The following is a 25654-nucleotide window of genomic DNA, read 5'->3' as shown; positions in this document are numbered from 1 at the left end:
ACTCTTTGCTTATGTACGCAGACCTCCACTTCCCCGATCGGGCAGTTAGCCTCCTGCATGAGCGTGAGGTCGTTCACTTTGTAGGACGAATTAGGTAAGCCATGACAGCACTACAGCGCATATACCACAGGAAGACGTACAATAGGCCTCTATAAGGACCAGCCATATCACAACCAATTTCAGTTTGGCCACGAGCATCAACTACATACCCCCCAAATAGCTCAGCACAAAGCACCAGACCTCTCCAACTCAGACCAAATCAAAACCACCACCCCATTAACCATGTCAAAGAAACTCGTCACCGTCTTCGGCGCAACAGGCAACCAAGGCGGCGCCGTCGTAACCACCCTCCTATCCCACCCAACCCTCTCGTCCCACTTCTCCATCCGCGCCATAACCCGCAACACCACCTCCCCCAAAGCCCAATCCCTCGCCTCAAAAGGCATCGAACTCGCCGCCGCAGACCTAAACAACCCCGAATCCCTCACGGCCGCAATCGCCGGCTCCCACGCCGTCTTCGCAGTGACGAATTACTGGGACTCCGCCTCAAAGGACACCGAGGTATCCCAGGGACGCGCCATCGCCGACGCCTGTGTCGCCACAGGCGTGAAACACATCGTCTGGAGTGCGCTGCCGAATGTGACTGAGTTGACGGGTGGGACGTTGAAGAAAGTAGAGCACTTTGATGGGAAACATGAGATTGCGATGTACATCGAGCGCATCAAGGGCACTGCATCCCCACCAATGCTAGCAACATATTTCATGCCTGCTTTCTACATGTCTAACTTCCGCACCATGGTCCGTTCCAGTCCGAACATCAACTATGGGGTACCTACGCTCTCCCTTCCCTGGAGCCCCGACACGCGCGTCCCCCTCCTCGACGCAGCAACCGACACGGGTAAATTCGTCGCGGGCATCCTCGGACATCCTGACCCAGCTTCCCTGAACGGAACCTTCATCCAAGCTGTGAGTGAGTGGACGTCCCCCAGTAAGATCGTATCCGACATGTCCAGCATCATTGGGCGGGAGGTGAGGTTTCAGTCACTGAGTGAAGAGGAGGCGTTGCAGGCATTCGGGCACATGCCGGTGAAGCTATCGGAGGAGTTGGTGGAGAATATGGTGTTGATTCGGGATTATTCGTATTATGGTAGGGGGGCGGAGGAGAAGCAAGACGAGAGTAATGGGGTGCTTGGGGGTGTTGGGTTGGAGACGGAGACTTTTAGGGGGTGGGTTGGGAAGGTTGGGCCTTGGGAGTTCTGAGATATTCTCAGGCTGGGTCCTTGATCGATTGTGGAGTCTACCGCGAGGCATTGTGTTCATTGGTGAAGATGATGACTTTAAGCCGGAATGGCACCCTGCATGAACACGATGTATGGTATTGTTTCAGTTAAGGGTAGACGTCTTTGTTGCCCTGAAACCTGAGTAATTGGTCTGGTGGGCTGATCGATAGGTTATGCTTGATATTTCTTGTCAGTGAAAGCACTCACTTACGTGGCGTGATTGGATGGGCGGAGCGGATGGAACCGGACTGATACTGATAGCAAGCGAGCACATAATGGTATTTCTGTGCCAACGCGGAGGCATGTACAATTCGCGTTGTCCATGCAGCCAGTGGATAGCACAAGTTCGCGTTGAAGAGAAACTCAACGGTTTGAACTTTGACTGAACCCAACTCAACGCTAGCAGCCTCGCTGCTTCTGTAGGAACAAAAGGATCAACTTCTGTCCCCTGCCTACAAGATCCCCTGCTTCTGCAAATCCAAATAAATCCTCTCAGGCATAACATTCCCCTCTCCATCCTCCATCTGCACCACCCCATCATCCTTCAAATCCTTATCCCTCCTCTCCTTCTTCAACTTCTCCCAAAGGTTCAACGCATCCTGTATCCCCGTGATCTCCCTAAACAGACTCAAGCCGCCCATCGCGGCTGAACCCGTGATGCCCAGACACTTCAGCCCGTAGATATGCCGCTGCTCACTAAAGTGCTTGTCGAATGCGCGTCGTCCCATATACACGAAGTTCCCGCATATCTCACACGTGAATTCTACGCCTAGACCGTGCAGTTTATACAGCCAGTACGGGATTGGTTTCCCGTCCCAGGCGAGCGGGAGTTTGAGCGGGTTGTAGATTCGTTCCGAGGTGTCGGATTTTGCGTCGTCATTGTCGGAGTCATCGTTGTGGTTGTGGGAGGCGTAGACGGCAGCGTCGTCTTCGGCGAAGAGGTTTTCGAGTTCCGTGGCGCGTTCGCGCTCGGTCATGCCTTGTTTGCGCTCGACGTTTACACGGGTGTTGCTGCGTTCGTTGGTGAGGAGGTCGCTTAGGGCGCGGATACGGTGTTCGTGGGAGGCGATTAGGCGTTCTTTTAGGTTGCCGCTTGTTGGGGTAGATGAGGGTTTTGAGGTGGTAGTGTTGCCGTTTGTGGGTGCGCCTGCTGCGGCTTTGGCTTCGGCTGCTCTCTTGTGTTTCTTGCCTGGGAGGTGGGCGTTGTAGACGTTTTGGTTGTTGAATTCTTTTTCGCAGGCTGCGCACCAGACGCCTTCTCCTGTGCCTTCTGTTTGTGGGCCGGAGGTGGTGGTTGTTCCGTTTTGTGCGGTCTCTTTCGTCCAGCCAGGTACTTTTCCTGCTTCCCAATCTGTGTCGAAATCGCGGTCTATTTTCTGGAAGAGTTTCGGCAGGTCGTCGAGTGGTCTTGTTCTTCGTACGAATCCTTCGAGGTAGCTTGCTAGGTTTCCAACGTAGTTCAGATATTTGTCGTTGACTTTGTTTTGTCTCTTGATTGGCATGCGCGGCGCCTCGAATGCATCAAAGTTGTCCAGGTATTGTAGATACGACAGTCTCTTCACATTTGGCAAATTCAGATAATCCTCGTGCAGTGCGACCAGATCCAGAAACCGACCATTTGCCTCTTCACCAGTAAACATATTGTCGGTCTCTGAGACAATGACTTCGCCATCGTCGGGCTTCCGTCGCTTGTATGCGCGCTCGAGGTTCTCAACTGGTTCGTTAGGATATCTTCTGTGAAAATCCTTGATCTGCTCATACTGCTTGTAGAAGTCGTCAAATGGGTCACCTGCTGAGAGTGACTGCCTTTCCTTCGCTAGACTGCCATCCCTATCTCGATAGACATCTAGCAGTCGTTTGGACTGATCTTGTATCTTCGTTAGGAACCCATCAATCTGGTGGTCTCTGTTAAGTCGATCCTTGATTCCTTTCGGTTCGTTCCCGAGCTGTTCTGTAATTGCTTGCTCGAGGCGTTCGAGGTCCTCTGATATAAAACGTTGTGATTCTATAAGCATGTTGATGGGTCCCGAGGATGCATATACCAAGCACTGTTCTTGCCTCTGTCGCGACACTTCTCCACAACCTGATCCAGCTGCTTCACGAACGTGTTGAAATGTTTACTACCTTGGTGGAGATTTTTATGCGATCGCCCAGACTTGCTGTTGCAAGTCGCGATATTGAATTTCAAGTTCGGTCATTCTACGGCAGGCGCTACTGGCACAAAGTGCAATAGCGCATGGGCGGAGAAGGCAGGTTAGGCGACGGGCAGGAACCAGTTGCGACGAAGATGAAACGATTCTAATTGTACTCTACAACTCGTTCTGTACTCGGCGCAAAAGTCCAGCCGTGGTACCAACACTAGTTCAGACCTGGTTCAAGCATTTCGCGGGCTATATGTGGACTTAGTCAACACCATCGCCGCTCGATCAACACACATAAGCCGACCTTCATCGTTGAAGAGTGGTCGATAAGCGGGAGCAGCCCAATGTGTCCAGATGCTCAAGGCTGGCCTGGGCCTAAATCTCACGATCACCTGAGCAGATCACCCTGATGGGAAGATCCTCTCTCTCCTTCTCGCATTCTTCCTGGGTTCACGGTTCCGTCCTCGTATCCTCAACGTGCAAGTCCAAGCGGCTATCAGGCCTATCTGTGTGTCCCATACAAGTCCCAATCGAGAGACATTCCTCCCGCGCAGCATTTTCCCTCTCCAAGCTCACATGGAAAGGATCAGTACACCAACCATTGAAACACAAATGCGAGTGCTCCTTTGCCCCCTAACCGAAAAGCTCCGCAACACACTCCTTCAAGTTGATGCTCGTGAGTAGTCAATCTCGAGCATGCTTCGTGCAAACTCATTCCCCTGTTTAGTGATCCTTTCACCACAGGCAGCAATGAAACTCGGAAGAGGCAGAGCACCTCGTACTTCCTTCGGTAAAGGCAATTATCCGCCACGTAGCTGCTCGTTCCATTCGAGTATTTATCAGACGTGCATAAGAGTAGCAAGCCTCACCAAGGAGGGCTGTGGTTACAGAGTAAGCAGGATTTCGACACAACGATACAACGGCATGCAATGAAAGGGGTTCAGGAGCGACTAGCCTAGATCGTCAGCTAGACTTGCGGCGGTCGCGTGCCTTCGCCTGCTAGCTGCTTAGGTGTACTGGACGCGTGCGTTTCGAGCCGGTGCCGTACAACTATATCCCTGTGACCGCAAGCTAGTGTTTCACGGCAGAGTCGTGATCAATCCGAGATGTCAGCGACTTGATCGAAGCCAATGTCACTTTTTCGGGGACATTCGTGCATGTGAGACCCGAGAGAAACTAGCGCCTTGCTCCGGCCGCAGAGCGGACATAGAATTCTCAGCTTCAAGGACATCGTCCGTTGGCAACCCGTCATATGAGACATCAACTTCGATTTATGTTTGGTACTCGAGCACACTGGACACACAAACTTGTCAGGTCCTGCTCGCAGTCTCGGTACTGCGGAAGATGCCGTGAGTGAAAGTTGTTCATGTTCCGGCGCTGACTCGAAGAAGCAGTGGCTCCAGCGCTCTGCGATCTCAAGCATTTTCCTAGCGCGATCGCGCTGGTGAAAGCCTTTGGGTGTGAAGATTGTCCATCGTTGTGGAGGTCTAAAGTATTTTGTCCCTCGAACAGTGATCGGTTGCCAAGGTGTTGTCTCGTAGAGGACATAAGCCCAATCTAGGAAGAAGTCTCGAAATACATGGTTGAAGTCTCGGTAGAGTGGGAGCTGCCCGAGTTGTGATTGCCGCTCGCTGTCGCACTCTGCAGGTCGCCGACTGTTTAGAGCTAAGATGACATTGTCAAGAAGTTGAACATAATTGCCGGTATAGTTGACAATAGTTGAGATCTCAAACCACAGCAATGCATGCCCACTCTGAATGAAATCAGTGAGACTCTTACAAAGGCCTTCGAGCTCGTGAAGCTCGCCGCCTTCCATCGGATCGCTCAAGTACCCGCGAAAATGCGAAGCGTTCCATATACCATACGCGAAGTGAAAATATTCCATAAGAATCGCGGTGTGTCCGTCAGGATCAGTCTTCAGAGCATTGAGCAGATCAGTTGCATGCTCGCCTTGACCGAAATAGCGTACTGAAGTAGCCGCTCGTCGCAAGTGCTTTAATCTCTGAGGCAGGAGTACACTCGGCAGCTCGCCTGGCAGGCGCCGGTGGCTGTCTTGCAAGTAGCGATAGCCTGATGAGTGCACAAATTCGACCTGCTGAGAAGCTCCGAGCTCATGTATGCGAATAAGGGGTGCTCCCAACGACTTGACAAGCTTGCCTGCATCGAAGACTTCCGTACCGCCATTGACACAGAGGAAGATGCTCCGGATTATTTGCACTGACAGCCGATCGTTTTCCTCTGCGAAAAATCCTGGCATATAATCACTCACGTCCAGCCACAGGAAGAGTTCTTCACAGAAAGCTTTTTCATCGTCGGACAAGTGGGTGGCGCGATCCTTCAGAATGGAAGTATAAAGGTCTGTTAATCCTTTCGGCAGATCATTGAGTCGTGCTCGCAGTCGTGCTTCACTAGGAGCGCGTTGGGCCTCGTCAAGGATGAGTTTGGCATAAAGCCAGAGACCGTCAGCCTTTTCGACCACTGTTGCGGTGATAGCTTCTTGAAGTTCCGTGGGGCACACCCCGACAATCTCTGTTGCTCGAGCTTCCGTATAAGATCTGATATGTTTGTTGGCAGAAGAGGTATCCATTATGAGTTGCAGTGGAGGTTGCACCTTCAGCCTTGTGTATAAATAACCCAAATCGTGATAGTAGTTTCCATCGTCGCGACCAGTGAATAGTATCTTCATGTTTGAAGAATGAACAGTCATTTGCAACTCTCCGAGAAGGTAGCCACCCCCTATCTCATCGACAGCATCAACGATGATGTACCCTGGGCGTCTTTGATCCTGCAAGAACGATATAGCCAGCTGAAAAGCTTCCGTTGCAATCTCTCGAGAATCCAACATCGTAGCTCCGTCTTTGCGGCGGAGCGGACCGAGGCAGTCAGCAAAACTGGGGTCAGTTGCTAGCACTTGAGAGACCAGGGAGCGCACCATGGACATGCATCCGCTCCTTTCTGTGTCTTTCTTGTCACAGAAAAAGTAGAGCACTGACTTGGCGCTGTTTGACAAGTGTTCCACCAGAAATGCTGTTAATGTGCTCTTTCCGCTCCCAGGCCTTCCTGTCACGTGCAGGACGTGACTGTCTATGCTGTTGAGCCAAGCTCGGAAGGCTGAGTTCTCCGTTATCCAATCGCATGAGCCAGGCATAATCTCCTGCTGAAGTTCTTTAAGCCTATCGCGGATGAGAGCAGGGTTGAGCCAAAGCTGAAGCTGGAGTATGTCTTGTGCTATCAGCTATGGCGTTAGTAGATTCGGACGAGCTAGGAAGGCAATCGTACTTGCCTCTTTGGATCGCAAACATCTGATCTCGCGCCTCTTTGGCCTCCTTGTATCCTGCGATTGCAGCAGCACGCTCTACTTCGCGACTGTGCAGATCTATGGCATCAGCAATACCTGAGAACTCCTTGTCAAACACAATGAACGCAGAACGAAAAGATCTGCCATGAAAGCGTACGATTCGGGAACAGAAGTCGAGCAAGTCACAATAGAGCGACAGCATGGCGCCTTTGACATCTCCGTATGAGTGGAAGAGCTGCTCCAGATCTTCGAAATGGCGAATGGCACATGCTATCTTCTCGAGAGTGAACGCAAGTCGTTCAAGCGTCTTGAAATGCTCACTGGCGACCTCCTTATGTCAGACCACAGCTAAATAAATCGCGCTCAGCAACGACTTACTGTGACTGCAGCTCTGAGTGGACCCCATATTGGCGATGCTATGCCTGTGCTGGTCTGCACGAGAACGTCAATGGCGCCTTCAAAGCGTTTAAGTGGGTCAACGACCGGTCTGAAATGCTCGAGTATCCGTGAAAAGGCCCTCTTTCGGTTGCAGCCCCTTTCAAGAATCACAATACACTCTTGAACTGTTGCCGGAGCCTTGAAGAGCTGTTGTTGAGCCAATGGAAGCTTGTCGACGTAGCTCTGTACGGCTTGTTGCCACAAATATGTGCTTGGTCCACTGCAAGTATGCATCAGTATCCAAAAGGTAGTCCGTGCGCAGTGTATTACTTCATCTGACAATGGCTGTGGAGCTTGTCGCATCAACATTGGTGGAATTGTCGACAAGTGAGTGTGTGGACCTGTGCAGAACTTGATATCCTGTGGTTCAGTTGTGGTGTCTTGTTGTTTGGTGCTGTGCAGTCTACCTCGACTTGTTGAACAGTGCTCTCACAATCAGATGGTTATTGCATGTGCCTATCATGTCTAGTCTATAAAGGCAGGACATAGTGTGAGTACAACGGCGACCCACACATTGACTGCGCCTTCTTGTTTGGCCAAGCGACAGGCAACATTCTGCGAGCGGCTACTATGCAGGTAGATAGGCGAGGCAATTGCAGCCTCCTATGCTTATCAGTGGGCCGCATTATCGGTCTGTGTAAAAGTTCGAATGATTGGAATCACGTCTGAACCTACGAGCGAGAAGATCAGGAAGAATGGAAGAAGAAATTGACCTGGCCGAAAGGAAGGGAAGAGCCCATGTCACAGATGGAGGTAATCACAGCTGGTCCTTACCCGTCGCCTAACCTACCTTCTCCGGCTCTGGTAGCTAGATCGAGTAACCAAAATCGTTTTATCTTCTTGTTAATCTATTTTCTTTACATCTAAAATCTTACTGCTTGTAGGGTTTACAATTTGACGCGTAAAATCCAATTTTTAAAGTCTCAATATAGGTTCTCACGTATAGTGTTTCATCCGGAAGTAATCCAGTTTAGATGAAGGGTTTAATCCTAAAATTTAATTAGGCCCGATAAATGATCTAAGTTCAAATCTATATAACATGTAGATAAAGAACAAGAATAAGATAAATCGCTTTGCTGTGCACCAATACGAACCATAACGGCCAGCTCACTATGGCAGAATTCTCCCTGTGTACTTAAAAGCCCAGGACCAGTCCGACCAGATAGTTACCTCCACGTCCCATTCACCTCCGCACTCGTCTCACATCTCGCCGGCACTGTGTATTCTCGATTCGGATCACTCTCCCACATTACTTGCCCATCACTTCCAACACGATAGAACTTGTACTCGAAGCTCGTTGTAACGGGCAGATCGAGTGTCACATACCACAGGTTGTTCTCACTAGTATACTTATCAGCCGATAGCGCAATGCGACTGCCAACGTTGATATCCCAGTTTCCGAGCGGCGGAGTTGAGCCCGTGATGTACACGTTCTCGCCAAAGGTTGTCGTTGCGAGCTCGTTGAATGTGACTACGACTGCGGTGGGCGTAGGACAAGATGTGCTAGACGTGGTGGTTATCCCGGTAGGCGTTGTCATGGTACCTGTCGGAAACGACGTCGCTGTGACGAAGCGGTAAGTGCCCGTTGCCGAAGATGCATGGCACTCAGATGGGAGCTCGTTCGCACCAGATGTGAGCCACGAGGCAGGAACTTGTTCATTGCGTCGTGCGTTTGCTGTTAGGAAGGCGGCATAGCTCCAGGTTAGATCTGCGGCGCTGAGGGGGGTGCCGTCATCTTTGGAGAATTGCTCTGCTAGGGCGCCGTTGGACGGCGTGTACTGTTGCACGATGGACATGAAGCCGTCTGCGTATGTCTTGATGGCGTTGGTTAGGGATATGTACGTGGTAGAGCCTGATGGATATGTGCCCGATTCTGTGTTAGGCACAAGATCTTGGAAGAAGGCTTGGTTCGCGGTGTCCACTGTTATGCTGCCGATCTGGTGCCATTGGTAGATTGCGTCGTATAACTGCTCGGCTGCGGCGGTTGTGGCTAGGTACCATGGGTTGCCGTTGTAATAGACGTCTTCGCTGTATCGGCCTAGTGCGACGGCCTTGCCTTGTGGGACGCCGTTGTTGATTCTGTAGATTGAGCGAAAAGAATCTGTGACTTGTTTGTGGTTTGCAAGAGCGCGAGATGAACAAGGCTGAAAGGTTGTGTCGTCGCAAGTTGCGGCCGGGTCGAAGTTGTGAAGAGACGTCAAGATCGAGTTGGCGTCCTTGCCGGTTCGTCCATCATTGGTGTTGATGTTCGAATCTATGTATTGACCTGTCCAAAATGTTTGTAAGAAGCAGAGGACTTGTGGCGCCTGCGAATCGCAGTGTGAACATGACTGGCCAATCGTGGCAGCGAGAGCACTCCCTTCAATGAGAGCTCGGTGTGATGCTGCGATAGTGAAGAATGAGCTGCCGCTCACTTCCTCCCATAAATCGAAACCTGTCTGGTTCCAATACTGTGCTGTATAGGATAGGTCATTCTGGATGATTGGCCAGATCAGACCGAGCACAGTTGGAGTTTGTCCATTTGACACCAGATACTTAGCGTAAGTGATCATCGCAGTAGCTCGAAGGGGTGGTCCATCACGCTGCGGACGGCCCCAATTCTCCGTGAATGCAGTCTCATCAACATTGAACTTCGGCTCACCTAGGCCTTGACCATCGGTAAGGCTACCGGACGGGTTGCTGATGCCCTGTATAACAGCTTGGGCTCCAATATAATCCTTGATGTGGATCTCAAGAGCCGTATCTCCAGCAAGAAACTCATCGACCAGCATTTTAGTGACCAGGGCAGCATCTCGAGTCCAGGTGTAGAAGTCTGTAGCGATAAGTCAGTGTCAAGAAGACTGTACTACTTGATGTACCGACATGGAGGCTCATTCTTGCTTGGGCTGGCAACCACAATACCAGCTCTAGCTCCTGTAACTTTCGCACCTCCAGCACCTATGTTGTTGAGGACGCCTTGCAGAGCAATCGGGCTTTCGGCAGCTAGCCAGGTATCGAGAGAGCCTCCTGCTTGATTTTTATGGTCGACTGGGGAAGTAGCTACCGAGCCCAGCGACGTCGCTAGGACCAGCAGTTTCCTAATGCTCAGCATATCGCTGAATGTTGTTGTTGTGGCGTTCTATGCAGTGAGAAAGTCAGCTTCAGTACCGACCGTCTCCTGATATACTCCATACAATGACGGGTTTGACACCCGGGTAAAGCCTCTTCGATTCTGGGTTGATGTGGAAGGTGCTGTAGTGGTATAGCGGCCCGGAAAGTGTTGTAAGTACAGACACTGGGAAGGACAGTAGGTTCAAGTCGGAATGGAGACTTACAAATGGCAATACCCACTTCTCGGTTAGGAACTCGAGGCTGGGGGAGGATGACCTTCAATTGACTTAGCATAGACAACAGAGGTTAAGATGCAACAATGTGGATGGAGCATATCGCGAAGCTGTCGGTAGCATGTGATGTGTTCGGTGTAGAACCACAATGGCACCCTCAGGGCAGATAAGCATGGCGGGAAGTGTCTCTGCCAGAGGATGTTTCTCTGCATCTCGTTGGTCACTCGATGAGCAGGATATTTGGATACTGGTAGCGCTCGCAGAATCATCCACAATGATCCCCAGGTTTAACGTCTTGCCTGAGACTGATGATGCTATAGTGTCGCTGACGGCGAAAAGACCAAAGCGATATGAACAAGTTTTCAGCTGGGGCTTGCGGAGGGTACACTCGCGGACATTGCTCTGACATAGTTGGACAGCGTGAACGAATCAAAGGACGTAGTGCTGTGGTCGTTCGAAGTAGCAAATTTCACCTTACCAAGCGCGAGTAAGAAGCTCCATCATGGGTGTGTCCGGCAACTTGCGACAATCTTACTAAGGTCTCAAAAGCCGATGACTCGTGACAGCCATTATTTAATGGTGCAAGGAGCCTGTGCTATATACATGGGGCGGAGGAAATGGCGAATAGAAGGATATTCAGTATTTCAAGATTCTGAAATCCTTAACGCGTTGCAGGGGCCTAGCGCGTCTCGGATGCGGAGCCCTTTTACTCAAAGTGGCTAAGCGCGATAGTCACAAGAGCTGAGAAGGGAGTTGAAGCTCGCACGGCTCGGTGCATGAAGCAATATTCGTGCTCAGTCAACCTTATGAAAGGCACCCTACGTACTCAGAGTCCTATCTAGCCCATGTTCTCTCAGTATCAGTCCATCATTGCCAATTCTGGCGAAGACTGTCTGAGTATGCGGCGAATGCTGAAAATGCTAACAGCAGGATAGTATGGGCTACGAATACCTGCTCTCGTTGTGAGTGTCTACCAGACAGTTGCGGGTTGTGCCTGTTCTGGAGGCGTCCCTGAGGGGCCCTGACGCGTATCAAGGGTGATATGACTGGTGATCAATATTGTGAGTATGGGTTGATGAGGACCAAATGATTGTCATGCTAGCACACAGAGACGGAGAAGCCTCGGTGACGTTTGCAGCGTACTGAGACTAGATTTGGAGAAGTCCTAGGATAGCGGTGTTGCAGAAACCGCTATATCAAATGAGGCACGTTTGGACCCTCAGCGATCTTGCTGTATGACTGACCTGCACCGTCTAGCAGTAATGGTGCACGCCCGGTAGAAGCTGCTCTCCACTGAAATTGAAAAGTATCGTCTTCTATAACGGTGCTGAAGCGACAGACCAAGCACGTCTTTATTTCGACTGCTTGTACTGTACCCGATCAACCAGGCCATCAGCGATCTGGCCCAAGCTAGTTAACTATCTCATCACCATATATTATCGCGCTTTAGGCCGTCAGTCTCAGTATTCCCTCCATGGTTTCGATGTCATCATCATCAGCTTGTAAAGGTCGCAACTCCACAGCTGCATAGGAGTGCTCAATGAAGCGAAGTCTTTCCTGGCAGGGCTCCGAGCAGAGCTGTCCTCTCATCCACCCCTTGAGCAGGTTCCGGTGCTGGCGACTGCCGAGTTTTGACCCAGAGAAAGATCAGAAACAGCAATCCCTGGCCAATTCCGAAGATCAGATTATTCATCCATGTCCAGCCTCCCCATCGATATAGCACCGACGGCCGCGTAGCACCGGGAGGTGTAATGTTGAATGGATCATCTGGCTGACCGTATTCGAGCTTCCAACTGTAAGCCAGCAGGATGAAGGCAATTGCTTGCAGAGCCAAAGTAGTAGGACTGAGAGACGATCCCTGGATTCGATATCCTGCGGGCAAAAGTTCTTTGATCTGCAGTGGGAAAATGGAAACGACCAGTATGATGCATGCAGGAACGAGGAGGAAGTCGCACACGCCGACAAAGATACCAAAAGGATGGAAGATGGGCTCCAATATCGGTCGTCGGAGGGAAATTACTATTGCTGGCAATACCCAAATGCATGTGTGCAGAACACAGATGGACAGTATCATCCTCGGATAGCGCAGGGGATGATGTGTGGGAGTGTGGTCGGTGTCATAGGTTGCTGAGTGAGGCCGTTGATGAATGTCACTATGACGGAAAACATCAAGCAGGTCAGAAGCCTTCAGGGCTCTTGAGCAACGCAACGTTGCGTTGCTAGCAACAATGACCTCGTCGTCGCAACAATGCCAATACACCAAATACGGTTAGCGTAAGTTATCGATAGGCTATCGATAGGCTATCGATAGAATAGAGGGAGGGGGTATCGAGGCGGGTCATCCTTCAGCCTGATCAAATCTCAGCCTTATCTAATACTCTTATGCTATATCAGATCGTTGCGCAACGTTGCGCAACGCTCGAATGTCTGTTGTGCAACGCAACGTTGCGTTGTTCGACGTTGCGTTGCTTCCGAGCGCTGGAAGCCATTATGAACGAATTAGCCACCTCGAGAAGTCCAACTCTGACATGAAGATCTTACAGTGACAAGGATCCAACCCAAAGAACAGTCATCTGGACTGGGCCAATAATGGCACCGTATGCACTTAACCCTCTAAGCTTCTTGTCCTTGATACAATCCACAATGGGGCGACCATAGCTCGAGTATAACAAGACCAAAGTGAATTGAGTGGCAGTGAAAAGGTAAGTAAACATGACATAGCTCTGTGTGATGCCTGATGCAGAACGACGGACGAGAATGAGCCGTATTTGAGGAATATAGGACCCAATGATTAGCAGGCAGAGTAGCCTAGAAGCAATCAGTACGGGTGATATGTTGGGAGAAGATACAACTGACGTGTCACATATAGTGTGAGCTACCGGCCTGTGCAAGTCCTGGCAAGACCATTTGCCTTTCATGCTTCGACAAACAGAGATGGTGGATGGGCCGATAGCGTTGCCTGCCAGCGTAGGTGTGAGATTCGTTCAAGCTATAGCGTTGAATGAAGACGTCGTTACAGCTGTATAGAAGGCTTAGTACAGGCGAAGCTATGAACCTCTTGCCGATGCCTTCAGCACCAGTGCTGATCTGGCCAAACAAGGGCACTACTAGTGGATGCCTGTTCCGCGCATAGGTGGTATCATCATGAGTAGTCGCCTTTGAAAGGCAAAGACTATGTCATGAGACCAGGACATGGCCTATCTTCTATGCAAATTTGCGAATAGGCGTTAGCCGTCACGAGACCATGGACCGATACTCATACAGCATTCTGTGCTTCTTGCCGAGTGTAAGTAGTATTTCCTAAGCAAGAAAAATGACGCTTGCGCTCCCTGGGCTCTCAACGTGTGAGATGCAGGACAAGATGAATTACGATCAAGTCCTAGGGGAGGCTCTGAGCCAGCATGGTAACGGTTTGCTTGCAAAGCAATGTAGCTCAAAAGCATATCTCTTGTCAAAGGTTGTCGATGCCGTAGAAAGACGGATCCCCTAGGCCCCGGACCGGGCGCCCAGACGCGTCTCGGACCCGGTGTCCGCTTGCCCAATTTGGTCAAGCGTGGTTTTGAGGAGAAGCTGAGCTTGAAGCTCAAAACACCAACCAAGCATTTATCTGTCTTCTTTCTTATTCCATCCTAATAGCAGAGCAAGTCCGAAGCACAAGGTTCTCCTGCCTTCTTCTACCCTTTTGCAATACGAATCACCCTTAGCTGGTGCAGAGACATTGTTTCTGCGCAAGGGATTCCTTCAGACACATCAAAGGAGACCACCACTACCGGCATTTAGTCCAGCATAAGGACGGGAATGTCGCGCCTTCAGCGTGCGTACGAATTGCAACTACGAAAGGCTTCTTGTAGATCCAGATTGGCAAGAATGATCTCTGGAAAGATGCGTTCGCGTAGCTCTCGTATTCTCGTACTATGAAATGACCGACTGACGAATGCCCAGCCAAAACGCGCCCTTGCTCTGACACGTCTGAAGGCGCTGACCTCTAACCTGCTCTCGCTCGGAAAACGGTACTTTGATAACTGCTCCGTCAGCAGCCTGGCCTTTTTGCACAACTCGCCGGCTGGCTTTTCTATTAAATCGAAGATGGCTCAACGAGTTGTGATGCGATGCCATTGCGGCCAACTAACCGAGACAGTCCAGCTGCTCGACAGGATTCCGCTAGAAGGACCACTCTGCCATTGCAATAGCTGCCGTTATGTTACTGGCGCCTTAACCTACAATGCAGTGCCGCTATCGTCGCCTCCAGCCGAAATATTCGAGAAGAAACTGGTGAAGTATGCTACTTCTGACAAGATCACACGTGCCTTCTGTGGGACTTGTGGCTCCCATGTCGCCTACTGCCATGGTAGTGGAAAAGACCAGTGGAAAGTTTGCCCTGGAGCTATTGATGAAGTGCTGGGCGAGTATCATGGCAAACTGGAGGACTACACGGGACATATTTTCGTTGCCGATACAAGTGATGGAGGACTGTCTTGGTGCATGCCTGATAGACCATGCTACATGGAGGATGCTGAAGGTTCGCCAAGCAAGGACACGAAGAAAGAGTTGAAGCAGCTACCAGAGGCGGGGACTAACGACACTGGTGAGGAAATGATCGAAGCAAAGTGCCACTGCGAACAAGTAAGATTCTTCATCAAACCTGCCGAGAATGGGTAAGCCGACTTCCTTGACTTTGCAATGATCTACTGACACAGGAGCGCAGCAAGAAATTACAGGCAGCCCTCTGTGCTTGTAGGTCTTGTCGACTGTCGCTTGGTCAATCCATCGTCCCATGGGCTGCGAATGTCCCACGGGAAAAGATCGTGTGGCCCGACGGGAGTGCTTTTGACGGCAACCCTCGCCAGTCGGTCAAGGTATTCAAGAGTTCTGAGGGTGTCCAACGCGGCTTTTGCTCGACTTGTGGAGCGTCGACTTGGTTCATTAGTGCAAAAGAGCCAGAGACGGTCGATGTCGCATTTGGGATCTTGCGTGGGAAGGATGGTAGCCTTGCTAAATCCTTCTTCGAATGGAGAACAAAGAAGGTTGAGTTTTTGGACGATGCCCTCGATCAAGACTTGTTGACGTTGGTGAATAGCAACTTGAGCGGTCTTGAAGATGCTTGAGCATGCACAGCAGATGATGTAGAGATCAAGAAAGGATGAAAGACTACTGTAACCCTCACATATTGATCATGATGAACTGTCCTTCAGTCCTGAACTCCTCGTAAATAAATGCTAAGCTTTTCGACGCGCCGCGTCTTGAATTTCCCAACGCGTCTCCCAACGCTAAACCAGCCCACCATCCACGTAGCCCACACCCTCACCTCGCGACCCCAACACATACACCCAAAATGCCTCGCGAGATAATAACAATCCAAGCCGGCCAATGCGGTAACTCGATAGCCTCCCAATTCTGGCAACACCTCTGCCTCGAACACGGCATCTCCCGCGACGGCAACCTCGAAGACTTCGCAACAGAAGGAAACGACCGCAAAGATGTCTTCTTCTACCAATCCGACGACACCCGCTACGTCCCCCGCGCCATCCTCGTTGACCTCGAACCCCGCGTCCTAAACAGCATCCAGTCAGGCCCCTACAAAAACATCTACAACCCCGAAAACTTCTTCCTCGGCGAACAGGGCTCCGGCGCAGGAAACAACTGGGCAGCGGGCTACGCAGCTGGCGACCGCGTCCAAGAAGAAATCTTCGACATGATCGACCGCGAGGCCGACGGCAGCGACAGTCTCGAAGGCTTCATGCTCCTCCACAGCATCGCAGGGGGCACGGGCTCCGGGTTGGGCTCCTACCTCCTCGAGCGCATGAACGACCGCTTCCCCAAGAAGATAATCCAGACATACTCCGTCTTCCCCGACACGATAACAACCGACGTAGTCGTAAACCCCTACAACAGCCTCCTCTCCCTCAGACGCCTAACACAAAACGCCGACAGCGTCGTCGTCCTCGACAACGGCGCCCTAACTCGAATCGCAGCAGACAGACTGCACGTCCAAGAACCCTCTTTCCAGCAAGTCAACCAGCTCGTCAGCACCGTCATGTCCGCAAGCACCACAACCCTCCGCTATCCAGGCTACATGCACAACGATCTCGTCGGAATAATCGCCTCTCTCATCCCAACACCGCGCTGCCACTTCCTGACAACAGCCTACACCCCCTTCACAGGCGACAACATCGACCAAGCGAAAACCGTTCGCAAAACAACAGTCCTAGAAGTCATGCGTCGCCTGTTACAGCCCAAAAACCGCATGGTCTCAATAACACCAAGTAAATCCTCCTGCTACATCTCAATCCTAAACATAATCCAAGGCGAAGCAGATCCCACAGACGTCCATAAATCCCTATTACGGATTCGTGAACGTCGCATGGCAAATTTCATCCCCTGGGGTCCCGCCTCAATCCAAGTCGCACTGACCAAGAAATCACCGTATCTGCAGAACACGCATCGTGTCAGTGGGTTGATGCTTGCGAACCACACGAGTGTGGCGACGCTGTTTAGACGGGTGGTGGTGCAGTATGAGAAGATGAGGAAGAGGAATGCATATTTGGAGCAGTATAAGAAGGAGGCGCCGTTTTCGGATGGGCTTGGGGAGTTTGATGAGGCGAAGGAGGTGGTTAGTGGGTTGATTGCGGAGTATGAGGCGGCGGAGAGGGAGGATTATTTGGATCCGGAGGGTGGGACGGGGCAGGGGACGTAGGAAGGTGCTGGCGGAGTGGTAGTAGTACGAATGGATGATGAATGAGTTATGAATTATGATGTATGACCAGCGAGTACATGTTTTCATGCATGATGGTGTGTTGGTGCTGCTCTGGAGCTAACCAATTTTTCGTAATGCTCTGTTGCTTCCGCGCCTTACAAGTTCTGGCTCCTTCTCTTTCAGTGGTTGCATTGAAGGAACGTTAAACCTTACTCATTCGATGATTACGTGTCACATCAGTTGAAGCCGTAGGTCGAAGCCAGCTGCTGGCTTTCGGCCCTCTCCCTGTCTGCCTTTGCCCTCATCACCAGCTCTCCAAACGTCATCTTCTGCTTCCGTTCCCTCTGCTTTGCTGTTGCCCTTGGTGTCGACATAGTCATCTCTAGCCCGTTCAGTTGGACGCGGGTAAGACCTTTGCCGTTAACGTTGATGCAAGATACCCGCACATTGCTGATACCGCGCATGTAGTCGTCGAAGAAGTTGAGCAGGTGGCTGCGCCACTTTTGCAGAATGCACCTGTCCTCGATGAACGTCATCTCGTACTTAGGAACTTGCCACCAGTTATTGTAGTCCAGGCGGATGTCCCTCCAACCATCGAGCTCTATGGCGAGCATATTTAGCTGGTGATGTGGCTGGATATGGTTAGAGAAAACGCCATACCACTTCTGTTCGGTGCATTTGTTCTCAAACACACATGGCTGCATCTTCTCTCGTGCGGCTGCTTTGGTGTAGAAGCCGTGGCCCACTGCTCGTGTTTGGACCCAATCTGTGCCAATGCGCAGTGCCAAAGATTTGACGAGAGAGACATTCCGGACACTGATGCGTTGTAGCCACTAACTACAGGCATCAGCGTCCTTGAAGGAAAATGTATTTCTGCCGTAGAATAGCTCTGTGCCGATCTGGTGAAACGCTCTGCTTACTCGAAGGACGGACAGGTCGATATTGTCGTTGTCAATGACGCCTTCGTCGTTGTAAGGCTCGGAGCGTATCCCGTGCCGCATCATACCTTTCATATAGAATGGTTTGATATGCCGCTTGGTGGTGGGTGGTAAGGCATATCCTAGAATGATTTCGAGGAGCTCTGTACTAAGGCCCTCGATAGGTCCTCCATTGGCGGATATTGACAGCGGTGTGCTAGTCATGGGAACATGTGGCTCATCATCAGTGTTCACCGTATTGTTGTCTGTTGGTAATTCTAAAGGAATGATCGCGGTTTGAGCTGGTGAAGGTTCTGGTGATGTTGTAGCCTCTCCGAGACCAGTCGCTGAAGGTGGTGGCGATGGCAGCGGTCTTTGCTGTATCGTGTTCTGCATTGCAAGCTGGTCTTGAATTTTCTCCTGTTTCTTGCGAAGCCTCTTCCTCTGGCCCTTAGACAGTCCTTGGAGTGGAGGATTATTCGCGGCGGATTTGGGGTCTGCAGGTGGGGAAGGCAGTTGTTTCTTCGATCGAGGTTGATCTGTGAGGTTGTCGTCTTCAAGTGCGCGAGCTCTCTTTCGCTTAGACTTTTGAGGTCCAGCCGCAGTGGGTTTTGATGGTACCTTGAAGGGCTGGATGCGGGCTTTTTTCGCGACAGGCTCAGAGTCAGATGTGCCGCGATCAGCTTCCAAATTTCTCTTATGTTGTTCTGCGGTTTCCTTCAACCCGCTCATGAAGTTTCTTGTGTTTTCTGTAGGTTGCGGGCGTCGACCATATGTTCGTCGCGATTGCGACATCGCTATTGCGCCGCTTGCTGAGGCCGCCTGACGGAAAGTTTTCTTCGGAGAGTGGTCTGTCGCAACGGCCCTGACGTCTAGTTGCGATGTTTCTTGAAAGCTGCTTGTACCGTAGAGCCCTTTTCCACGTCTTCTTTGACTTTGTCGTCGGCCGAAACAAGCTTGGGTATTAGATCGATGACCTGGTCAGCTAGATCCTGTGGAATGACGACTACTCCTTCTAAAGGATCGCAAAAGACTATGTCGCCAGGCGAGACAGACACTTCTTTGATGCTGATAGGGATATTACGAGCATAGACTTGTGACTCTGCACCAGATCCAACAGTCGATCTGCCAGCCGCCCAGATCTGTTTGTGACGTGCATTAGTGAGATTACTTCCATGGACAAGGAAGTGATATTGATGCGCTTGGAAGTGAATGAATGATGGAACTTAAGGACTCGCAGATAATGCATGCGCAAACGTTTGCTAGGTGTTGTGAAAGAGGCAAGTGCGCTGGACGTATGGAAATTACTTACTGGTAAGCCAGATTTCTTGAGTTCAGCAAGGTCTCGAACGCGTCCACCAACGACACAACCTCGAACACCTCGATAACTCATTCTACTAGCCATGATACCACCGACTGCGGCACATGTTTGGTGAGAGGGCTGTCCAATAACCAGGATGGTCCCTTCCTCGGTTTCGTCTGCCCAGTGACTCCCGTTCGGAATTGCGTTTGGGTCATCTGCTGACAGTGGCTGCATTGCATCTGACTTGTCTACCAACTTCAGAGTGCTTGCTCGAGCTATAATTTTAGATTGGAGTGTGTTTGCCGGCGCAAACGGTGAAGAAGGCGCAAATGGCACTAGAAACTCTCTTTAGTATGAGGAGGCAGTTACATTGAGCTGCTGCTCACCAATATCAGCGAGGTAACCAGCTTTGGCAGGTTTACCAGCAGCTGGCTTTTCAAGCTTAAGCAAAGCATCTGATACCTAGGCCTGGTCAACATGATCGCATCCCCAGCGCGTCTCTGCTACCAACGTCACATGCTGAGAAGTCGCTGAGCAGGTCAACCTGTTCTTCAAACGACCTCGACATAGCGATTCTGCTGGTTGTGAATTGACGAAGGTGATGCCGCGTGGGTTGTGCCGTAAAGGTCCGTGCCACCAGTCTTGTTACGCGACGCATGAAATACTACGGGTAAAGGAGTTTCTCCCTTATAATGTCGGTACGCGTGATATGCGACAGGCTTTGGACCATGATCTATGGAAGAAAGAAATGCGGAAGCTCAAAGATAGTACTTAGAGCGGGTGGACCTTCGGAGAAGAACCGAGGGCTTGGCCTACCTAGCTATGTGTAGAGCTGCTCGGTCTCAATTGGTAGCGAACTTCAGCATCATGAGGCGGGCAAGCACTGCAGCGACTATTCTTCCGAGCTCATATGTGGTAGCTTGATTTGAGACCGGACGATGCGTCTCCTTGTTCTTCTCATGCAACGTCGTAGTAGCCAAATACAGTCTCACCATCCAAGGGTAGTATAACGGCGAAAGATGCACTCTGAAGCATTCATGCTGGATGCGGTGCGCCTCAAATCTCGGAACAAGCGTTGGCATTGAGTCATAGATGGAAAGCATGACAGCTCATGTACCGCTCAGAACCAAGCTGTTGGATGCAAATGGCATGAATTTTGCGCTGGCCACTTGGAGCAGTGGTTCTCGCGCGGAGCCTGAGGTAGTATATCGAGCTATGAATTAGAACAGCTCATGCCAGTAGGAGCAATCATCCATTTCTTGAGCTCATGGCTGCTGTTCTCAATGACTGTTACGTTCCCGGACGTCGTTCGTCTCGCAGCTCGTGCCTCACAAGCGGCCTCAGGGAGACACGACTTCGACGACCATCCTCTAAAGCATTCTCGAACCTGTGATATGATGCTGAACAAGTAGTTTAAACAATTCGTGGTTCCATCTATGATTCGGTTAGAGAGTAGTGCATGACACGGCTGCACAGCTTGTCTCACCTTCCATGGGTTGTTTACTGTAGGTTGTTAGCAAAATCTCAATACGTCGATACGGCTCCCGAAACTCACCTTCAAAGCCCAACGGTGCCTCAACCTTGTCGGACTGCCCTCGTTTTATACCCGTCATACGCTGATCTCTTTCCATCACTGTGATATGTCAGAGTTTTTCTTGCCCGCTTTGATGCCACCAACTCTGTCGATCCCATTTATCGAGTCCGTGCCGTGGCCGCTTGTAGTTGTTCTCGTAGTAGGTTGCTGCAGATAGTCCGACGCCCTGACCTAGTTAGCAAGATTGTTGGGCCTGCCGCCGCCTACGTACTGTGACGCCAAAGAGAGCTAGCATAAGGCCATATGGCAGCAGCGTCTCGAAAGGCACACCCATCTTGTCGACGCTGAGAAGATCTCTGTATTCCCTGTCACCGATAGAGCTCAGCTTCTGGTCGGTGATGCAACTGCGGTGCAGAGAATCACGTGTTTTGCGGCTTCCTGTTTCGGACGAATGCGATCAATCGCAAGTCAACGACAGCGAAGAGTCGACGGCATCAGCTGGCTCTACCGAAATCATAATCATCAATATTCTACGTGCATTACGCGTCAATATCACCACAGTGGCTGCGACGTTTGCAACATCCACATCTCGTCCAGGTGAAACCAAGTAACGCCAGGCTGCTCCTCACATCTTCGCGGAAGCCGCAAGATTATGCAACAGAACCTTAGAAGGAAGAATGAGGCCTAGATAGCTTTGAAAGAAGGAAGAGGACTGCAGCACAAAGCAGGGTTGTTGCCATGAAAGGTTACATCGTCCAGCATGCCTGCCTTGACGGACGAGGAGATGGCTTCACTTCTCGACCCTGCGCTTACGGCACCGAGACAAGCCCTCGAAGAGGACGACGAAGCAGCGCGATCACAGCTTCTGGAGAACTTTCAGCAGAACAAATTCGCGCATAATGCAAACGCCTTTCTTGCGAACGGAGCCGACATATCTGTGCAGACAGAGCAAAATACACAAAGGACAGATGAGTCGAGTGCGCAAGAACAGACAAACGGTTTTGACCAGGAGGAGGCATCAAACGACAACGCGGAAACACATGACGCTGGTCATTTCCACGATCAGATTGAACGCGCGGTATTGGAGGAGCGCGGTTCATCACATGCGGCTCCAGAAGTCCCTGAAGAGGAGGTGCATGCCGAAGAGATGGTGCTAGATCAGGGTGATCAGCAGAACAATGATGAACTCGAGTCAAAGGACCAGGATGAAGAATTTGAGGATGCAACGTCGAACATCGAGACCGCTGCGATAGACGCTGTCACAACCGAAACTGCACAAACAGCAGGTGATGTTGAACTCGAACCTGCACCAGCCAGTGAAGCGAGTAATTCCAGTGAAGCCGAGGATGCATCGGACGAGGAAATAGACCTGTGTTTGTTCTGCAACCAGAAAGAGCCAGAGGAGAAAGGAACAGGGGAAGATGTGTCTTGCACGGTTTGCAGGAGACCTGCTCACCAAGCCTGTGCTGGCACAACAGAAAGCTCTAACGAAGATCTTCAGTCGTGGACGTGTCCAACTTGCAACCAGAATCGAACTTCCGAATCTCCCAAGGAGACCGCAAACAAGCCTAGACATTCCGCCTCCCGCCTGGTTAGAGACCTGCTTCCCGTGTCGCGCGGCGTGCAGAAGCCGGGTGCCCATTCGATATTCGCTCAGCCCTTGATCCAGGAGGACAACGGTGGACGTGCTCTTAGAAGGAAGAGGAAATCGCCCTCCACCGAGCCTGGTACAATTATGAACAAGCGAAGAAAAACAATGGAAAGGACACCGAAGCCGGAGAAGATCGAGCCGGAACCCATATCTCATAGCACGAGAAGATCAAGTCAGAAGCTTGCTCCAGAGTTACCGCCAGTCCCAACAGCTCGCATCCTACAGCACCGACCTTTCCATAAACAACCCCCTCACAAATTCATACTCGCATTTAGGTTGGACCAAAGTAAGATTGAAACCATACTGTCGGAACCGCCGCGGCCAGGCAGGAGGAAATATGTCAGGAAGAAACAAAAAATCGTTGCACCGCCAGTGCACCAGCCTCCAGTACCCAAATTTCCTGCTCTTCCAACTCACCACCTCATTTTCCCCTCGATGTTTGGAGACCGAGAAAATGATATCAATGCAAAACCATATGGAGGCATTCTATCTGAGGCGGATGCCGAAACCTCGAGATCTCTGCCGCAAATGCGCGATCGCGAAATATTCGAAATTGCACGAAAGGAAGCAGAAGAGGAGAGGGAAAAGACGTCAGCAGAAGCGGAAGCGGAGATAAATGGCTTACACGGTGAGGGTGCAAATGCGACAAACTCGAAACGGACTGTCTCTGGGCCACCGAGTAAAATTAAGTGCATCCAGTTCGGCAAGCACGTTATCGATACTTCTTACGCGGCACCCTATCCCGAAGAATATTCACACGAGTCGAGGCTTTTCATCTGCGAATTTTGTCTGAAATACCTGCCTTCAGAGTTCGTGGCATGGAGACACAAGCTCAAATGCCCAGCAAAGCACCCACCGGGAGACGAGATCTACAGAGATGGGTCTTTATCTGTTTGGGAGGTCGACGGCAGGAAGAAGACAGAATATTGTCAGTGCTTGTGTCTGATGGCTAAGCTGTTTCTGGGCTCAAAGACCTTGTACTACGATGTTGACCCGTTCTTGTTCTACGTATTGACCGAGTACGATGATTATGGTTACCATTTCGTCGGTTACTTCAGCAAGGAGAAACGGCCTGCAAGTCAGAATAATGTCAGCTGTATCTTGGTCATGCCAATCCATCAACGGAAAGGATACGCCACATTCCTGATCGAGTTTTCCTATCTATTGACCCGCATCGAAGGCAAAGAAGGCAGCCCGGAGAAACCATTGAGCGATATGGGTCTAACAGCGTATCGATCATACTGGGACTTGACAATATCAAAGCATCTGCTGGATCTGGGCAATAAGCCATTCAGTGTCAAGGACATCATGGCAATGACTGGCATGACCGCCGATGACGTGGTTCACTCACTGGAGAGACTATATGCTTTCGTCAAGGACCCTGTAACTAAGACATATGCCGTTCGCTACGACAAGAACCTCTACGAGAATATTGTCGACAAGTATGAGTCGAAAGAGTTCCGCAAGATCAGGCCAGAAAGCTTAGTGTGGACACCCTACATCATGGGCCGGAGTGACGCAGCGACCCTCGACGCCCAACCTATTACGGCTGTAGCGCAGAGGGAAGAACTAGAAGAGCTTGAGAACATCGAAGCCGAAGCTGAGCAACAAGCGGAGCAACAGGCTGATCCCGACAATGTCTCGCCCAAAACCTCGCAGGGGCGCTCTCGGCAGTCACCAGCGGATGCCATGATCGATCCTGCACTGCTCAAGGATAACGGTCACATAGCACCCGGACCGCCACCTGTCGACGCAATGGATGGAGTACAAAATGAACCAATCAATGTGGAACCGGTAGAAGCCATGACCAACGGGCTCCTGGACAAAGGCAAGGAGCCAGCCAACGACTCGTTATCAGGCTATGCTCTGACGTACCAAGTCGAGAAGATCCCAGCTACTCGATTTCAGATCGATCCTCCCATACCACCTGCAATGCTTCGACATGCGAAGTCGAAGAGAAAAAGCATGACAGGCACGCCAAGAGTCAATGGACTACGCACACCCAAAGGCCCTACACCTAAGGCTATACGAAGCTCACCGAGGAAAGCTGGAAGCGTCAATGGCAGCGTTGGTGGTCGTGTGAGCAGCAGGGCCCCGACGCCAGAAAAGGGTAGCACAAGCGTGAGAAGGAGTGTCAGAAAAAGTGGGCTTGCCAACGAAATCGTTACTGACGATGGAAGTGGTCGGGAAGAGGAAGAGGAAGTCATCGAGGATGGTGAAGGGCAAGAAGAAGAGGAGGGAAGAGACGGCGACGAGGAGGAGGACGGACACGACGACATGGCAGTGCAGCCACCACACGGCCAAGAAGTAGACGACCAGAACAGCGAGCAGGGATCTGATTCGGAAGACGAGAGTAGTGACCGATCCGACGAATCAGAAGGCGAAGAGGTCGTGGAAAGCGACGCTTCAGATGACCCTGATGCTGTGGTCGATGAGGACGAAGATGACGAAGATGACAGCAACGGAGAGGAAGAAAATGCCGAAGTTGACATTCCCTCTGCTGCGTCCAGCGCAGGTGCTAGTGACGAGGAGGGGAGTGAGGGCACCGAGGAAGATTAGAAGCCTTCCGTACGGACTCTCTATAGGTGGAGAGCCGCTGAGAAGCTTTAGCGTAGGCGTTTTGGTCCGGTATATTCTTCATGATGTATGAACAGTTATGGCAAGGTCGGCAAGGCCAGTGCATTGGTATTGGGTCAAGGCTCTTGACTGAGCAGTGGGCAACATCGTGACATGCCGAATCTATAGCTAGCATGACAATTCAGACACATAGCGATACAGAAGTCCCAATAGCAAGCGACTCGTCTGTTTGACTGCGCGGACCCATTCCCATCCAGTCGTGAGTATCCATTGTACATGAGCGACGAATAAAAGCGTCTTTTGCCCAGGCCTCTACAAATACCTCCGGCGTAGTAATGGGTATCTAGCAAATTGCCACTGGTAGGCACTAGGGAGCTACTTTCACTGTTGTACTAAGCATACATGAGGCTTGTCCTATTTCTCTGTGTCTAGGCTTGATTATGACTGTTGAGATGAGTCTTACAGTGACTCGACACCAGAGTCACAGCGGAATTATGG

At 51.0% G+C, this 25654-nt stretch overlaps 8 protein-coding genes across 8 annotated transcripts; 4 read left to right on the top strand and 4 right to left on the bottom strand.

Annotated features, from left to right (window-relative positions):
* Window positions 1-282: 282 nt before the first annotated feature.
* On the top strand, window positions 283-1260 carry PMZ80_003739 (uncharacterized protein; the record flags this gene model as incomplete). Its single annotated transcript, XM_064872167.1, has 1 exon — window positions 283-1260. The coding sequence occupies one exon, from the start codon at window positions 283-285 to the stop codon at window positions 1258-1260; it is 978 nt and encodes a 325-aa protein (XP_064732547.1).
* A 472-nt stretch (window positions 1261-1732) lies between these two features.
* sap61 (Pre-mRNA-splicing factor sap61) lies at window positions 1733-3295 on the bottom strand (the record flags this gene model as incomplete). The annotated part of the gene is made up of 1 exon (XM_064872166.1): window positions 1733-3295. One exon carries the CDS (start codon window positions 3293-3295, stop codon window positions 1733-1735), a length of 1563 nt encoding a protein of 520 aa, XP_064732546.1.
* A 1222-nt stretch (window positions 3296-4517) lies between these two features.
* On the bottom strand, window positions 4518-10248 carry gla1 (glycoside hydrolase 15 protein; the record flags this gene model as incomplete). The annotated part of the gene is made up of 5 exons (XM_064872165.1): window positions 4518-6649; window positions 6705-7047; window positions 7098-7377; window positions 8328-9969; window positions 10020-10248. The coding sequence occupies 5 exons, from the start codon at window positions 10246-10248 to the stop codon at window positions 4518-4520; spliced, it is 4626 nt and encodes a 1541-aa protein (XP_064732545.1).
* A 4735-nt stretch (window positions 10249-14983) lies between these two features.
* On the top strand, window positions 14984-15585 carry PMZ80_003736 (uncharacterized protein; the record flags this gene model as incomplete). The annotated part of the gene is made up of 2 exons (XM_064872164.1): window positions 14984-15135; window positions 15186-15585. 2 exons carry the CDS (start codon window positions 14984-14986, stop codon window positions 15583-15585), a joined length of 552 nt encoding a protein of 183 aa, XP_064732544.1.
* Window positions 15586-15812: 227 nt separating this feature from the next.
* Window positions 15813-17174, top strand: TUB4 (gamma-tubulin; the record flags this gene model as incomplete). The annotated part of the gene is made up of 1 exon (XM_064872163.1): window positions 15813-17174. The coding sequence occupies one exon, from the start codon at window positions 15813-15815 to the stop codon at window positions 17172-17174; it is 1362 nt and encodes a 453-aa protein (XP_064732543.1).
* A 236-nt stretch (window positions 17175-17410) lies between these two features.
* On the bottom strand, window positions 17411-18886 carry PMZ80_003734 (uncharacterized protein; the record flags this gene model as incomplete). The annotated part of the gene is made up of 2 exons (XM_064872162.1): window positions 17411-18007; window positions 18095-18886. 2 exons carry the CDS (start codon window positions 18884-18886, stop codon window positions 17411-17413), a joined length of 1389 nt encoding a protein of 462 aa, XP_064732542.1.
* Window positions 18887-18963: 77 nt separating this feature from the next.
* PMZ80_003733 (uncharacterized protein) lies at window positions 18964-21262 on the bottom strand (the record flags this gene model as incomplete). Its single annotated transcript, XM_064872161.1, has 7 exons — window positions 18964-19233; window positions 19404-19729; window positions 19781-19856; window positions 20881-20897; window positions 20950-21027; window positions 21073-21154; window positions 21200-21262. 7 exons carry the CDS (start codon window positions 21260-21262, stop codon window positions 18964-18966), a joined length of 912 nt encoding a protein of 303 aa, XP_064732541.1.
* Window positions 21263-21688: 426 nt separating this feature from the next.
* On the top strand, window positions 21689-25138 carry SAS3 (Histone acetyltransferase; the record flags this gene model as incomplete). Its single annotated transcript, XM_064872160.1, has 1 exon — window positions 21689-25138. The coding sequence occupies one exon, from the start codon at window positions 21689-21691 to the stop codon at window positions 25136-25138; it is 3450 nt and encodes a 1149-aa protein (XP_064732540.1).
* Between the last annotated feature and the right edge of the window lie 516 nt (window positions 25139-25654).

Source organism: Knufia obscura (assembly GCF_036327395.1).
Source record: "Knufia obscura strain CCFEE 5817 isolate CBS 148926 chromosome Unknown scaffold_3, whole genome shotgun sequence".
Taxonomy (NCBI): domain Eukaryota; kingdom Fungi; phylum Ascomycota; class Eurotiomycetes; order Chaetothyriales; family Trichomeriaceae; genus Knufia; species Knufia obscura.
This window is presented reverse-complemented; position numbering and strand designations above follow the sequence as displayed.